This window comes from Asterias amurensis, chromosome 2 (genome assembly GCF_032118995.1).
Source record: "Asterias amurensis chromosome 2, ASM3211899v1".
Classification (NCBI taxonomy): domain Eukaryota; kingdom Metazoa; phylum Echinodermata; class Asteroidea; order Forcipulatida; family Asteriidae; genus Asterias; species Asterias amurensis.
This window is the reverse complement of record NC_092649.1, coordinates 28,302,246-28,317,189: the sequence shown is the minus strand read 5'-3', so window position 1 is coordinate 28,317,189 and position 14,944 is coordinate 28,302,246. Positions and strand designations below refer to the sequence as shown.

Sequence of the window (14,944 nt, the reverse complement as noted above, 5' to 3'; positions counted from 1 at the left end):
CTTCTGAGACTTTGTTGGTCCCAACCATATTGTAGTTACCTGGCTTGACACTGAGCAGAACTGTTTTGCTTTGCAGTGGATGAAGCCTCTGGAGTCTCTGCAGCCGTTTGTTCTGTGGTTCCTCAAAGCGATTCACTAGGCCCCCCTTGACCATACGGTTTAGATCTAATGTGGAATGCGTCCAGTTCCTCTTAAGGTGACTATCGGTGGGAAAAAAACGTCAAGATAAGAAAATTTGCAGTGTCGAAAATAAGTAAAAACTAGATATGTGATTCTAATGTAACAAACACTGGGGGTTTCGGCCGTTGGACCAAAACATAGAAAATGAAAGAGATGGGGAGAGGGCGCTATTCAAGTCTACTGTTGAAAATTATTGACAGTGGTCGGCTGGTCAAATATTATCACAAGAGGGCACTAAAAAAGTTAACCGTTGTAAATGGCAGTCGTCGATTGCCACAAAATTGAAACGTCTCTAGTACAGGGTAATCATGATAGCACTAAAAAAAACGCATAGATCTCTTCTCGACATATAAAAATGGATAAGCCGTCCTGCGTATTTGTGAATTACCAGCTAAATGAATTGATGAAATTTGACCAAATACTTTTTTTTCAACATCTTCAAGACCACATTCCTCTTACCTATAGAAACTTGAATCCAATCCAGCAGCTCCCCGGCCATCCCCAGGTATCCGACCGTCGTCAATGACCTCATCTTTGTGACTGTCCAGTTTCCTTGGCAACGCTAACAGCCGCACTTTAAGGCTCAACTCACTAAGTGGTAAGTTCAGTCGTGATGTTCCTAAAAGCCACGGAAAAACAAAAGGCTCAAAACTTTAGATGTTTTTTGCTGCAGATTGTTCACCATATTGCGATGATACATGTATGTAGACCAAAATAATTCCACTACAGACTTTTCATCTTAGTTGCACCCGTACACCGATGTGTTTTATTTCTGTATACTTTCTGTACACCAATGTGTGTTATTTATGCGGTGTTTTCCCGCTTTCTGTGAACTAATCACAGGCATAATCCTCAGGTGGGATTCGAGCCCCACAACGTTTGCACTTCCAGAGCAGTGTCTTACCAACTAGACCACTGAGATTGCCCAGTACCTTAAAGGCAGTGGACACTATTGGTAATAAGTAACAGTTGGTGTATCTCAACATATGCATAAAATAACAAAACTGTGAAAATTTGAGCTCAATCGGTCATCGAAGTGGCGAGATAATAATGAAAGAAGAAAACACCCTTGTCGCACGAAGTTGTGTGCGTTTAGATGGTTGATTTCGAGACCTCAAGTTCTAAACTTGAGGTCTCGAAATCAAATTCGTGGAAAATTACTTCTTTCTCCAAAACTATGGCACTTCAGAGGGAGCTGTTTCTCACAATGTTTTATACCACCAACCTCTCCCCATTACTTGTCACCAAGAAAGGTTTTATGCTAATAATTATTTTGAGTAATTACCAATAGTGTCCACTGCCTTTAAGATTAAACAGAAGTGACATTTGCGTCGGGCATGTCAAGGGATAAAGAATATTAATTTTGGTTTTACCCTTACACCAATGTGTGTTAGCACTGTATACTCAGTGCTTTCACGCTTTCTGTGAATAATAAATAACACTTATAGTAGGAATTTGTAATGCGCCAAATCAATCTTTACATATGTTCAAGGCGCAGCAGAGACAATGTAAACACAACAATACATGTACATATCCAGTGAATGCTAAACAAACAATAGCAATAACACCATTTAAAAACAACAACAATGGGAAGAAATCAGAACCAGTTAGGGAAACCACGACCAGACCTGCAGCATTGAGCCAAAGAAAGTCCTGCCAAAGCCATTCTCTCCAAGACAAGAACGTGCAGGCCAAGCCGAGCGATACCGGACACACACAAGCAAATCACAAGCAACTTACTCAGAGTGTTAATTTTGGTTTTACCCTTACAGCGATGCATGTTACCAATAATTTGATTTAACATATATTCACTTTCCAGTAAAGTTTACAATGTTTATTATCAGTGTTTAGCAGCATTTCTGTTCAATCTTACTTACCAAGCGGCGTGTCTGAACAAATCACCTTCAGTTCAAACCAAAACTTCTCCACATCATGGAGTGTTCTGAAGTGATGTTTGTGGACGGGATAGGGTTTGTCAGAAACAGCGTTTCCACCTGGTTCACTGGATGAAGTGTCCACGATGGTGGCATTGCGACAGATGTAGGAAAACAACTGGGTAGAAACAAAGATCATATTGAACTTTAATAATAATAATAATAATAATAATAATATCAAAGTCTTTAAAGGGCACATCTTCCAAAAAGGTACTCAAGGCACTTTTATTATATACATTTTTTCAGAAAGATTATTGAAGTAATGAATTCTGAGACCCAATGTGTATAACCTAATATTAGGGATAACAAGGTGCTACAGCGCATTAGCAGCCACCGCCAGGTTACCGAGCGAACGCCTTTCACTTACCTCTTCGCTTTAACCCCTCTATTGTTTGACCTTTCAATATCATCTATTGATGGGGGGGTTTGGGTCATTTTCAAGCAAGTTTGCCACAAACAAGTCTAAAAGCCACTCTTGGTATGAGGCTCAACAAAGAAGAATAAATTGAAAGATGACAATAATTCAGGGGAGTTGAAGATAAGAATTGGTATTCCTCTTTGAACAGTCTAGATTGTAAGATGGAGGAAAACATGCACCAGGCAAGCAGTTCCAAAGAGATGCAGTACATGAAATAAAGCTGTTGGAACGGCTCTTTGTTCTCCATCTCAGCAAGCAAGAGTTTTACATCTATTCTACATCTCAGCCAGTGTCAGCAAGGCAAAAGTCTGCTTTCACGCTCAAACATTGTTGTAGGAAAAACCAGGTCGGACACACTGGTGACACATTTACCATGAAAATATCTGGAGAAGAGACAGAGGCTTGCTACAGACCTACGGTGGAAAAGAGGAATGCTGCCAACTTTTGGGTAGATAGCTCAGTTGAAACAGCTCTGGCTTGACAAAATCAAGTGAGAAAATTTGTCATTTCTCGTTTTCAATACACACAAGACTTGTACAGTCTGTAGTAAGTAACAGATATAAATCAGGTCGGGAATTTCGTCTTTGAGAGGGCAAGGCACTCCACTTGAAAATCTTTAAGAAAAAGTAGAAACTTTTGAAAGGGCACCAAGGCCAAGACCAGGGCAACAGAGGTCATGGCCTCTGGAGGTCTGTGTAATTTTAGGCCTGCAACTTACCATTTCTTTGCCCTCGTTTGGATGTGGGGTATAGATGGCCAGTCCCATCGATGCTAGACGATCAACCTCCCTCGTCAGGAAGGTGAGGTACCTCCGGCCCTCAAGGAGGCGACTGCGTATCTTGAGGGGTAAATCTTTGACCAACCACAGGGATTTTACAGGGTCGTTGAGGTAATCCGAGAGTTTGTCAATCTGCGCTGGGACAAAAATGAAAAAAACTAAGAACTCAAACAAAGACAAACATCCACAGGCTAGACTATGGGCTGTATCTCCAAACCTGGAAAGAATATCAACATGGTAATAAAAGTGGCTGAAATATAGAGCGCATATCCGTCACTCAGTGACACTCAAGGCACTTTAACATACAATACTTTCCTGCAAGGCATGTGGGACTTGCTTTAAGGACACAGGTGTCACGACTGAAACTCAAACCCACACTTGGTTTGAATTTGCTTCTCTTAACCGCTAGGCCAGAACAAACACCACAAAGAAGGCTGGGACACAATATTATATGATTTGCTTTGGCTCAGCAGACATGTTCTTATACAATCTTGACCTGCTACTTACCTATAAATGTGGAGTAGATTGGGAATATAGAGACTAAAGTAGTTTAATTGCAAAAATTGTCCTGCTGTCTAATGCCCTAGAAGTCCAACCCTTCCAGTCGCCATAAGTTAAGTAAAATGCATTTGCAAAAGTAGTAGTCCCGACTGATTACCAACCTTTTGCTCTGGTACTGTATAGGCCATACGTGTGAATGAAAAGGAAAATGAGCTTCGTTCCGACCCCCGTGGTCTCAGAGAACTCTGGGGTTTTTAAGTAATTGCTGGAGATAACGATTCAAAAAGTTCTCCACAAAAACGCCAGTCAAATTTTAGTAATTAGCGACCATTGCAAGTATTGCACTGTTTGGCACATGGCCATTCTGTAAGTTCAGAACGGGATGAGAAGATACAGTCTAGCCCCTATGTAGTAGTAGTAAATAAGCAGGACAATACTTTTCAGAAACAACTAGTTTCCTGAATTACAAAATTTACCCAGCGGCAGTAGAACAAAAAGCATGACGAACATGTAGTTATCTTTGTTTTTCATGAATCAGCTAACTATTGAGAGCTCAAACTTGCTAAGCATATTGTTTTGGTTTGATCCTATCACAGTTTTGTAATAAGCACTATGCAATGCACTATGCAATGCACTATGCAATGCACTATGCAATGCACTATGCAATTAGTGCTTTCTGAGTCCTGTGAAAAAAAAATCCCCTGGTATACAATAGGCGATATTTCCTTTGCATGAATACACTCACACATCAGTCGTTTAAGTCTTACCATATATCTCAATGGAACACACTTGCAAAATATGCCCACAGGCATCGACAGAACCACATCCCCCAGAACGCACCAGCCATATTTGATGTCCTGGTATCGAGGTAATGGCTTGACGAAACGTCGCCAGTCCATGACGTCGAGATACACATGGTGCTTTTCGGTGCGCGCAGAGTGGTCGAGGCTCGGAACTGGGGTGACTGGGGGATTTTGTCTGGGCTTAGGGTTTGTGGTGGCCTCTACGTTTGCTGTTTCGATGCGATCTGGGAGCTCCACAGAAATGAGGTTGTGTTTGTGAGTCGTGTTCAAGGGGGCATTAGTGCTTGTTGATTGATCGGATTCCGTCTCTGTTGGTACATTCCCCAGTTGGATTAACTCAAAGAGACTGAGCGCTGTTTGTGATTCCTGTTGTGAAGATGACGTGATCTTTCCCTGGTGTTTGTCCCTGGTAGTAGAACCATCCTCAGAGCATCCTTGAGACTGACTTGCAGGTGATCCAGAACCTTCATCTTCCAGCTTTACCATCTTCGTTATCATTCCATCAACCACACCATCAGAGCCTCTCTCTGATTGGTTAGTGATTTGAACTGGCTCTACTGGTTGGTTTGTAGGCTGACTAGTCAGGTTGTCTGTACCTTGTCGACTGATACTCTCCAGATACACTTCATCAAGCTCTGTTTTTACTGGTGTTAGTTGGTCTTCATCAAATTCCTGTTTGATGGTCATGACTTCACTTTGTTTGAATGGGGATTCTGAAAATGTAAACAACATATGTAAACCAAAAAGTTGTAAATGCAAATGTCAAAAGTTTGACACCTTATAATACATATGTTATACCATGCCCAATTATCAGCAGAAGTCAAGTGAAGTCACAAGTCAAATGGTTGCAAGTCAAGTCAAGTCAAGTCACATAATGTCCCAAAACAAACCCACTCCCATGATGTTGTGACCATGTTGTGACAAACTTAAAAGCATTCAAAAACCTTTTAAAAGAATACTTAATTCTATCCATAAATTATGCAGCTACCTGTCTGCATATCGGTGCAGATTTAACATTTGTCCCTTTGGCAAAATCACACAAAAACATTGGGATCGTTGGCAGCAGCATCGCCGAAGAAGACTTGCTTTTGCAATTGCATTGTCGTAAAATCAATTTAAGTCAATTCTCTACTGTCAAGTCGTTTTTGCACAAGTCAAGTCAAGTCAAAGTCGATATAATTGGCGACTTGAGCCTGACTCAAGTCCAAGTTAAATGTGCCCATACTTTAACACACTGTGTCCACCCCCACCCCTCACATACACTTCTCTTACGAATTTCTGAGATTCAAAGCACACAATAAATGCAAAGTTTGGTAGAATGAAATTAATGGAGACTGACATAGTTTGATTAATGATCTGGATCTATTAAAAGCAGACACTTTTTGTTTACCTGGCTGAGGAGTCTCAACAGCAGGCTCTTGATTCGCCATGCCATAGACAATGTACCACATGAATGTATGAAACACCTTCAGCTTCTCCATCTTTTGCAAGTGGCCATAGAAGCTCTTTTTCAGAACTAAGCGTCTCTGTCAAAAACGGAGAAAAAGTGGAAAAGAAAATGTTAATGTTATCTGTTTTATTTAAAATTTTGAGACCAATTAAGAACTCACTCTGCAGCAAAGAAGTCCCCTCGATCCATTAAAGTAAAATGACAAATTTCATACCTTCTATTCAGGTGGTATTTAATAAGCGGGACAGTTCTTTTTAGACTTGAAAAGTCTCCCGAATTCCCCCAAATCTACTCCGCAGCAGTAGAGATGTTTCTAGAATTCCAAACAATCTACACCACAGCAGTAGAATTTATAACTCTTATACAAACAGCTCCCTCTAGTGTCCTACCTCTTCATCCATTCCTTCCAGGTCTTCCTTCTCTTCACCCTCCAGTAAAGCATTGTGGCTAGAAGGTTCTGTTTCATCATCGCTAGGCTGCGTAAGAGTCTCAAACTGACTGATCCTCTTCCACGGCTTCGTCTTCTTCTTGCATTTCTTTCTTACTGCCGGCAGTTTCTTCAAGGGGTTTTTTAAAAAAAAGGAAGGTTTTAAAAACTACAATTCTGTTCGCCTTCTTGTCTTGTTCTTTTCTTTTCTGACTTTCAGACTTGTATAAAACATAAATACAGGGTACAGTTTTACCTTTTGTTGCCTTTTGTTACATTATCTCAACGTTTACAAAAGCCAATCCCATGAAATATGTTAATTACATTCACACAAGCATGCAGACCCTTTGGTTGGCAAATGCCATAGAGTTGTGCAAAAGGAAAATGACAATTGTCAACGCAGGGCTTGAAATTTAACACTAAACCACAGGCCTGCTATAGTTTAGTATCCGGCCAGTAAACTTACTGTGGTACAGGCCTGGTGGTCCTGTGTCTTGCATTTCAAACCAATACCTCAATGTGTAATAACTTTTTTGACAAAATTTGTAACTGTTTAGGTGATTATTATCTTTCAATGCTCTTTCAAGAGCGTGCACTTACAAATAAACACAGATGAAATAAATCTTGTCCGAGAGCCTGTGAACTCAAAATGATTCTTGTCTTGTGAAATAAGTTCCTGTGAAGCTTTCGAGCTACAAGCCCTCTTGTCTTATGGAATGTCCCCCAAACTTGGCCCTGGTGCTGGTTGTTGTAAGCACAGAAGTCTGTGGTTAACATAGTAGATAATTATGGACCCATATCTAAGATTTCAAGTAGACTAGACTTACCGCTTGCAACTTGACTTGTTTGCTCCCGATATGGTTTGTCACGGGAAAGTGATTGACATAGTTGATTATCCGGAACTTGACTTGTTGTACAATATGCAATACTCGGGGGTCGTCCTGTTTCACGTCAGTGTCTGTTATAAAGCTCACCTTGAAGACAAACAAAGTTAATTCAGAAAAGAATCTATTTACGCACCTCATGCAAGAGTAAAAAGCAAGTAAAAATTAAGGACGACAATTGAGACAGTATAAAATAAAGATGAGCATAGAGGCTGATTAAGGAAGTCAGAACTTGAAGAAATCAGCCGTAGAGATAAAAGAATAGACAGACAAGCATCAAAACATGTACAAATCAGCCCTAGAACAAGACAGATGGCCAAAGAAAGACAATTATGAACACATGAGAAAACCTAATCAATACTTTATGTAAACAACAACATGATAGAGATGTCTAAACAATCACATTGCAGACAATGAGGAGCAGCTTCAGGCAAGGAATTGATGGAACATCATGGAGAAAGGAACATTTACCCTTTTCAAACTGTCATCATGGGATGGAATTTTGGAAGAGAACATTCGTTCAAATACTCTATTTGTTCTACAAACATAATCATAAAAAACAACTTGAGCATATATTATTCAGCTAGCTCCACATCATGTTAACTCTTTCAGTGCCAAGGTCGTACATGTTCGATCTTTTTTATAGTGTTTTATTTTTTACGTTTTAAAATGATTAAACAATGTTAACACACTTTTGTCACATGACTCTTACAAATGCCGAACCACATGAGACTTACCGTTCTAGAGCTTTTTCCGTCATCTGACATGACCACTGTCGAGAAAGATTTACAAAGCCCTTCCTTCACAAGACGATCAATTATTCTGATTGAAAATATATTTTAAAAAAAGAATATTTCTTATAACATGAAGGTATGACATGGATTTTGAGCACTAGATGCTTGACAAACTGTTGGTTGTTTTTAGAATTTTCTCCATAAAACCTTAGCTGGGTCCAATTTCATGAAGCTGTTTAATCCTTTAGAGACCATAAAGGCCAGAAGTGGCTTGTATCAAAACACACAGAGAGGCCACAAACGGCCGCAAAGTTTGGCCTACTTCTGGGTACCATTAAGAAGTCAAAGTAGGGGTCATTCCGGGTATGAGGTTTTCCCAATGTAGTATGTTAACATAGTATCCCACTTTCATGGGATTGGCTAATTGTAAATGCTGAGATAATGCAACAAAAGGCAACAACAGGTAAAACTGTACCCTGTTTTCAAGGTTTTTAACAAGTCCGAAAGTCAAAAGAAAAAAAACACAAGACTACTAATTTTGGTTTTGTTATTTGTGATTGTCATTTTCACTGACAAAATTTGATTATGCCTATGATGATTATACAGAAGTAAATGGTCTCTGAAGAAGCAGAAAATATTGCTTAACAAAAATAAAGCATGATACCAACCAACAATTGTATACGCAACATGGTATTTTAGCTGATAATCTTATTCTGGTAAGCTAAATTTTGTTGTGCTTAGCTATGAAATTGGGACCTGTTTGTCAGCATAAGGACATAATATTCCCTTTTGGAAATTTGGGCCCACATAAAACATATAATTATCCCCAATTGTTCTAGGTTTCCTGCTCTGACCTCATTTGACCCAGAGCAATGACCTTTGATCTGCCAGGTGACCCTACCTTAGAACAGATTTTCTGTCACATTTCTCAGTCCTCCCCTCATCTGCCTCATCTAATCGAATTGTCTGCAAATAAAAAATTTAAAAAAATTACTTTCACAACACAATTTGAGCTCAATTGGTCGTCAAAGTTGCGATCTAATAATGAAGGAAAAAACACCCTTGTCACATGCTTGATTTTGAGGTCTCGAAATCAAGTTCGTAGAAAAATACTTCTTTCTCAAAAGCTACGTTACTCCAGAGGGAGCGGTTTCTCACAATGTTTTATACTATCAACAGCTCTCAATTACAAGTTACCAAGCGAGTTTTTATGCTAAACATTATTTTGAGTAATTACCAATAGTGTCCACTGCCTTTAAGCTTTTGAAAATGAGTCCATAGACTACCAAAAACATCTTCCGAGAAAAGGAACAAAGCAACAACAAGAACCTTACATTTACAATGGCTCCAGTTTAATGGCACTGGACATTATTGGTAATTACTCAAAATAATTGTTAACATAAAAACTTACTTGGTAATGAGCAATTTAAAAAAAAAAAAAAATTATGCAAGTCGCCTGAAACAAGGCTAAAAGCCACTGTAGGTTAAGGGCTACAAGGTAGAAAACATACACATGCAGAAACTCAGTGGAGCTGAAGGTAGGAATTGACATTCCTTTAAAAGATGGAAGATCATAAGATGAAGGGAAACATGCACCAGGCAAGGAGTTCCAAAGAGATGCAGTACGAGGGGGAAAGCTAATGGAGAGCTGTTGAGAAACGGCTCCCTTTGAAGTAACATAGTTGTTGAGAAAGAGGTAATTTCTCACTCAAATAACACAAGACTTCAGTTGAAGACTTTTATCATGCATCTAAAAGCACACAAAGTTGTGCAACAAGGGTGTTTGGTCTTTCATTATTCTCTTGCAACTTCGATGGCCAATTGAGTCAAAATTTTCACAGATTTGTTATTTTTTTGCATAAATATGTTGGGATACACCAAGTGAGAATACTGGTCTTTGACATACCCAAAGTTTCCAGTGCCTTCAACTACTTGGCAATATAAGCAGCAACGTGAACTCAGTGTGGTACAATGTAGCCATTCCTAAACACAAATAAAAAGTCCATCCACTTTGAAACAAACTTACCCTCAACATAGCGAATGGTCCTTCATGTACTTTTTGCTTCTTTATCATGTCAAGAATTTTCTCTCTACGCATTGTGTACCTCTCAGTCTGCAATGTCTTAGTAGGCGTTGGGTCTATGGTAAAGTCAAGAAACAAGACCATTTATATAACCCTATGACACACATGTTTACAAAACAGATACAGAGCCTTGACTTCTTGCAGGCAAGAAAGCATAAAATGGTATAGTTCATGGACATTGCACTGTCTGATTTTAATTAACTTTTGAGATGAAAGAAGGGGTGTATCTCAACATTTGTTATTTTCATAACTCTTGAATTTGATATGGAAAAATTACATCAAAAAATTAAAAATTTTCTATATGATCAGTGAGGTATCTCGCCCCCTGAAAATACCCTGGAAAGGGCATGGTGCCTACTCAATTTGTTCATCCGACATTCCCTGAAGCCAAGTATGAAAACCTTTGTTGTTTTTCCCTTTGTCAAGTCAGAGTTTCATTGTGGAAACGATATTCTCAAAGGAAAACTATTACTCAAGGAGCTCAAATAAAATTACCAAAATAATGTAGTGGGCACAGGAATTTGTTCAAAATACATCTGTCAAGTGGTTTTACATTTAATACATTTAACTTTTACATTGGTTGACTTAGCAGGATCCTTAAGTTTGGATGTAATGGTAAGGGTGGTTGATCGGTGGTGCAAGCAGCAGTAGAAATACAAGTGCCTCCAGGCTAACAAAAAGGGCCTGAAGAAAAGAGTGCTATACATATCAAAACGATTGGTGGCAATACAGCTCTGAGGACTTTGGACAGTGTTGCAAGCAAAAACACCTTCCACTGCTCAAAGGTTAGCAGTTACTCCTTCCCGGAAAGCCATCACAGATGGAGCAGTGAGGACAATCCCAAGGAGGGTGTTCCACATTGAGACAGTTCAGGGGGAAGAAGGAGAGTCTGTAAAGCTGGGTACGACTTGTGTTGAGTTGGAACTTGTTTGGGTGATAGGATCTTGTGCTGCTGGGAGGAATTGGTGTAACTAAGGTAAACTGCTAAATCCATGTTCACCTTAAGTCATGCATAATTTCGTTTTGAATTCAAATTAAAAAAAGGAATCGTTTTAATGTCTACCTGTAGGGTTTTGTTTTGAAGAAGATGGCATCGTATCCAGAACTTTACTCTCTGACACCTTCTCATCAATCTCTGTAGTCTGAAACCTTAGAAGTAGAAAATATTTGTGAGATTAAACAAAATACTACAAAGACGGAAGCCATTTTTGTCTCCTAAAAAAAGCCAGTAAAAAGAATAAAAACAAACTGATATTCTACATGTAGGAATATTTAATGTTTAACATTAAATGAAGGTAACTTGACTAAAAATTGATTGAAGTGTATGAAGACGCTGCTGGTCTATTTATTATGTTGGAAGTTTAGTGACCTAGAACGCAGAGCATCATGGGGTTCGAATCTCATCCCCGGAGTGCCCTCTTTTTCTTACTGAAGGACTCTGTCCACCGTGATGAGATATATTTTCATTATGTAATGTATAAAGCAACACTAATATTAGTGTTTGAAAACATAAAGTAATTAATGCCTGAACATCAAATAATAAACAACAAGAGAAACAGACTGTGTAGTTATAAATAAATTTTGAGTAAACAGCGAAAAACTAGAATAAGATTTGAACCTGTGACCTTCGTACTTAATACTTATTCTTGGTGCTGTACCAACTGAGCTTTTTAGCCACATGTTCGTGGTCTCCCTGCATTACTTAGTAGTTTTTCTTTCAATGTCCAATGTTTTTCTGTTACAAACTTCTGGTGACCTTGTTCAGAACTGAAGGGAACAAGAATTTAATAAAAAACGTACAAATTCTCCCAATTCACCCGTAGTCATCAGAAGAACAAGCCTCATTTTGAGCAGACATGCATCTGCAAAAACAAAGTTTGAAGGACAGAAACAGCGCCCTCAGTGGCCATACATATACTTACTTATTGACTCTCTGCCTGCCTTCATCAGTAAGGAAAGACGTGATTAAGTTGTTACCTCTCAAGGCTTTGTCTGTGAGGGTCCTCAGGCTCGTCTTATCCAAATTTAACATTCTTTTAATGTCCTAAAAACAAAGGAATCAATCAATCAATCAGAAATTATTCATATAGAGCCAAAATTAACAACAAAAATTCAAAGGGGCTAAATAATAGTGGCTTTTTGTAGCGAGACTGACTTACTTGTGTATGAATTCCTTGTGGACGATGCTGTAGATTATCAATCAGGTTGTAGACTTGAAACTGCATTGGGAGTTCAGCTACACGGACAGATGTTACCCCTGGATCGTCTGCTCAACAAACAAACAAAACAACAAATCTACAAACACCAAGTAATTAAAGTGAGACAAAACTAATTTTCAATTGTGAATTTTTTTACTATTTTTTATTATTTTTATTTTTATTTTGAGAGAGAACGCCTTCAACACAAGGCCACTGATAGGCACTTCAAGGTGAGGGCTACACTTAACCAATTTGGGCTATCGACCCAACGACCCAAATCAACTGTCACCAGGGGCATGTAGCCACCTACTCCTGGGAGCTGAACAGTCGGGTAGGATCATGTAGGCATGGGTAACATCCACTAGGAGCCTGGCTGGTCAGAGCAGAATGCACTACCTTTTTATGAAGCAATTAAGGTTTTAAGTGCACAATTGTTATGACCGGGTATTGAACCCACACTCTGGGTCCGGTGGCCTACAGCGATCAGCCACAACACACCAAAAGTGTACACTAGTTATTTTGACTATTACTATACAAATTAAACCATACAATGTGATAAACACAGAAATACTCACATGTGTCGTTTAGTTCATCTTCTACTGGTTCCTCTTTCTCAAAGGGGATCTTCTTCAGCAGTTTTAATGAGTCGACCTTCAGGGGAGGGGAAACAAAATAAGACATTAATTCAATTTAATTCACTAACTAAGAGAGGTTGGTGGAGAGGGGTTTGCGGTAACACCATGTGAATATCTCTATTTAGCAGTGTTGGTTATACTTCCATTCAATTCAATTCAATATTTTGTTAGTCATGTTAAAAAGTACATGGAAAAAGAAATTCTGGTGCGAAAAATTTACCTCGAAATATATCAAAAATACAAATAAAAATGCATATAAAAAAATTAATGGAAATTTCTGAACAAAGGTTTTCGACTGAACGCTCTTTTTGAATCATTTGAAGTTGAGAATGAGGATTTGTACTTTGTGTTCATGAAGACTGGGCGACTAGTGCGACTAGTGTCAAAGTCGCAACCATTGATTGCTTAGTCAAGTCTCAACTACTGTTTTTCAACTACAAGGTTAATCGTGCCGCAATGACTACAACAAAAATAGTCGCAACTATTCCACAAATAGTTGCAACTACCTGTTTGGTGAACCAATTATGTCACTCACGACACAATCAGACTTCAGTGACACAATCCATTCAGACAAATATTTATGATATTGCGCCTGCTACAAACAATATGCCACAATGCATCTTAAGTCAAAGTCGCAACTATTTGAGGTGCGACTAGTCGAGAAGTAAATTCCACTAATCGGTCAGGACTAGTATTAACTGCACGTACCTTGTTGAAGAGGTCACATTTGCCTTGAGCGTACACAATCTGGATCACCTTCATCTTCTGTAACATAAGGTACACCTTCTTAAAGGTTGGAGAGATGTCCTTCTTCGAGGCCTGCAGTTGATGGAGACAACAGTTGCATCCAAGGTGATAAAATCGAGCACGGTAATACTGATTTGGATTATGATTAGTTTGAATGCACTTTACATAAATACCCTGGGGTCAATTTCACAAAGAACTTAGGACTAGTCCTAACTTAGGATGAGTCCTAACTTAGGATGAGTCCTAACTTAGGATGAGTCCTAACTTAGGACTAGTCCTAACTTAGGATGAGTTCTTACTTAGGACTAGTCCAAGAGATATTAAAAACTTATGGCTAGTCCCTAGATAACGAGTAAGTCTTCCTAAGTTGAGATAAGACTAGTCTTAACTCTTTGTGAAGTCCACCCCTAGTCATACGGCCAATAACATTCCTTTTTTGTTGTCAGCTTCCTCGTGTTTAAACGGATGATATAACCACAGTAAAAAGGGTTTAAACATAGGCGTGACGCAGGACCTTATCGCGCTGTGTTATTTTACGCATAAGCATTCAATATGCCAGGATGGCCGGTACTCTATGCAAAATAAAAAACTATTAGTATGCGCAACACAATATTGACCCTTCGCGAAAGGGAGCCAAGATAATTGAAAATTTACTTGATTTGTTTTACATATTTTCCAATTTTATTACGCTTTTTAACAATGGAAAATAAAAGAGTAGTGACTCGGTCTTAAACCTCCGTTTAATACCTTGCAGGTTCGTGGGCATTTGATAAAGGCCGTCGCACGACCACAGTCCTGCCGGTTCTAACAGACGTTTAAGACCGAGTCACTATTCTTTTATTCCCTTATTAGAATTGAATTCAAGAAGATTTTACTGCCACTAATGCAGTCTCTTCAAGATCCTAAACTCACCCAAGATGAGAACTTCTTTCTCACCAAATCCTTAATGACCTGAACTTTGGCTGTCTTCTTGGGCCTGGTTTCCAGGAAGTCAGTGATGTGGCTCGCTAACATCGGGTAACGGCCCTTGGTGATGTACTTGGCCAAGGATGAGAAGCGATGAAGCATAAGCATGGTGAAATTCATTGTCCGTTTACTGGTCTCACACCAACAACTCTGGATGGAAAATATCACACAATTCAGTCTGTTATATCCAACTTGAATAATGTTAT

General features: G+C 39.0%; 1 protein-coding gene across 2 annotated transcripts in view; it reads right to left on the bottom strand.

Annotated features, from left to right (window-relative positions):
• The window catches only part of LOC139954571 (general transcription factor 3C polypeptide 1-like), a 39,806-nt gene that overhangs the window by 18,771 nt on the left and 6,091 nt on the right, over nucleotides 1-14,944 (bottom strand). For both annotated transcript variants that reach the window (XM_071954436.1, XM_071954435.1), the window contains exons 6-22: nucleotides 14,685-14,888; nucleotides 13,734-13,844; nucleotides 12,966-13,041; nucleotides 12,352-12,458; nucleotides 12,115-12,236; nucleotides 11,256-11,341; nucleotides 10,136-10,248; nucleotides 9,011-9,075; nucleotides 8,113-8,197; nucleotides 7,319-7,465; nucleotides 6,454-6,621; nucleotides 6,005-6,140; nucleotides 4,579-5,327; nucleotides 3,251-3,442; nucleotides 2,058-2,232; nucleotides 640-799; nucleotides 40-200 (exon numbers count right to left, since the gene is read on the bottom strand). In XM_071954436.1, coding sequence (XP_071810537.1) covers nucleotides 40-200; nucleotides 640-799; nucleotides 2,058-2,232; nucleotides 3,251-3,442; nucleotides 4,579-5,327; nucleotides 6,005-6,140; nucleotides 6,454-6,621; nucleotides 7,319-7,465; nucleotides 8,113-8,197; nucleotides 9,011-9,075; nucleotides 10,136-10,248; nucleotides 11,256-11,341; nucleotides 12,115-12,236; nucleotides 12,352-12,458; nucleotides 12,966-13,041; nucleotides 13,734-13,844; nucleotides 14,685-14,888 — 2,857 coding nt within the window. The remainder of the gene's footprint in view (nucleotides 1-39; nucleotides 201-639; nucleotides 800-2,057; nucleotides 2,233-3,250; nucleotides 3,443-4,578; nucleotides 5,328-6,004; nucleotides 6,141-6,453; nucleotides 6,622-7,318; nucleotides 7,466-8,112; nucleotides 8,198-9,010; nucleotides 9,076-10,135; nucleotides 10,249-11,255; nucleotides 11,342-12,114; nucleotides 12,237-12,351; nucleotides 12,459-12,965; nucleotides 13,042-13,733; nucleotides 13,845-14,684; nucleotides 14,889-14,944) is intronic.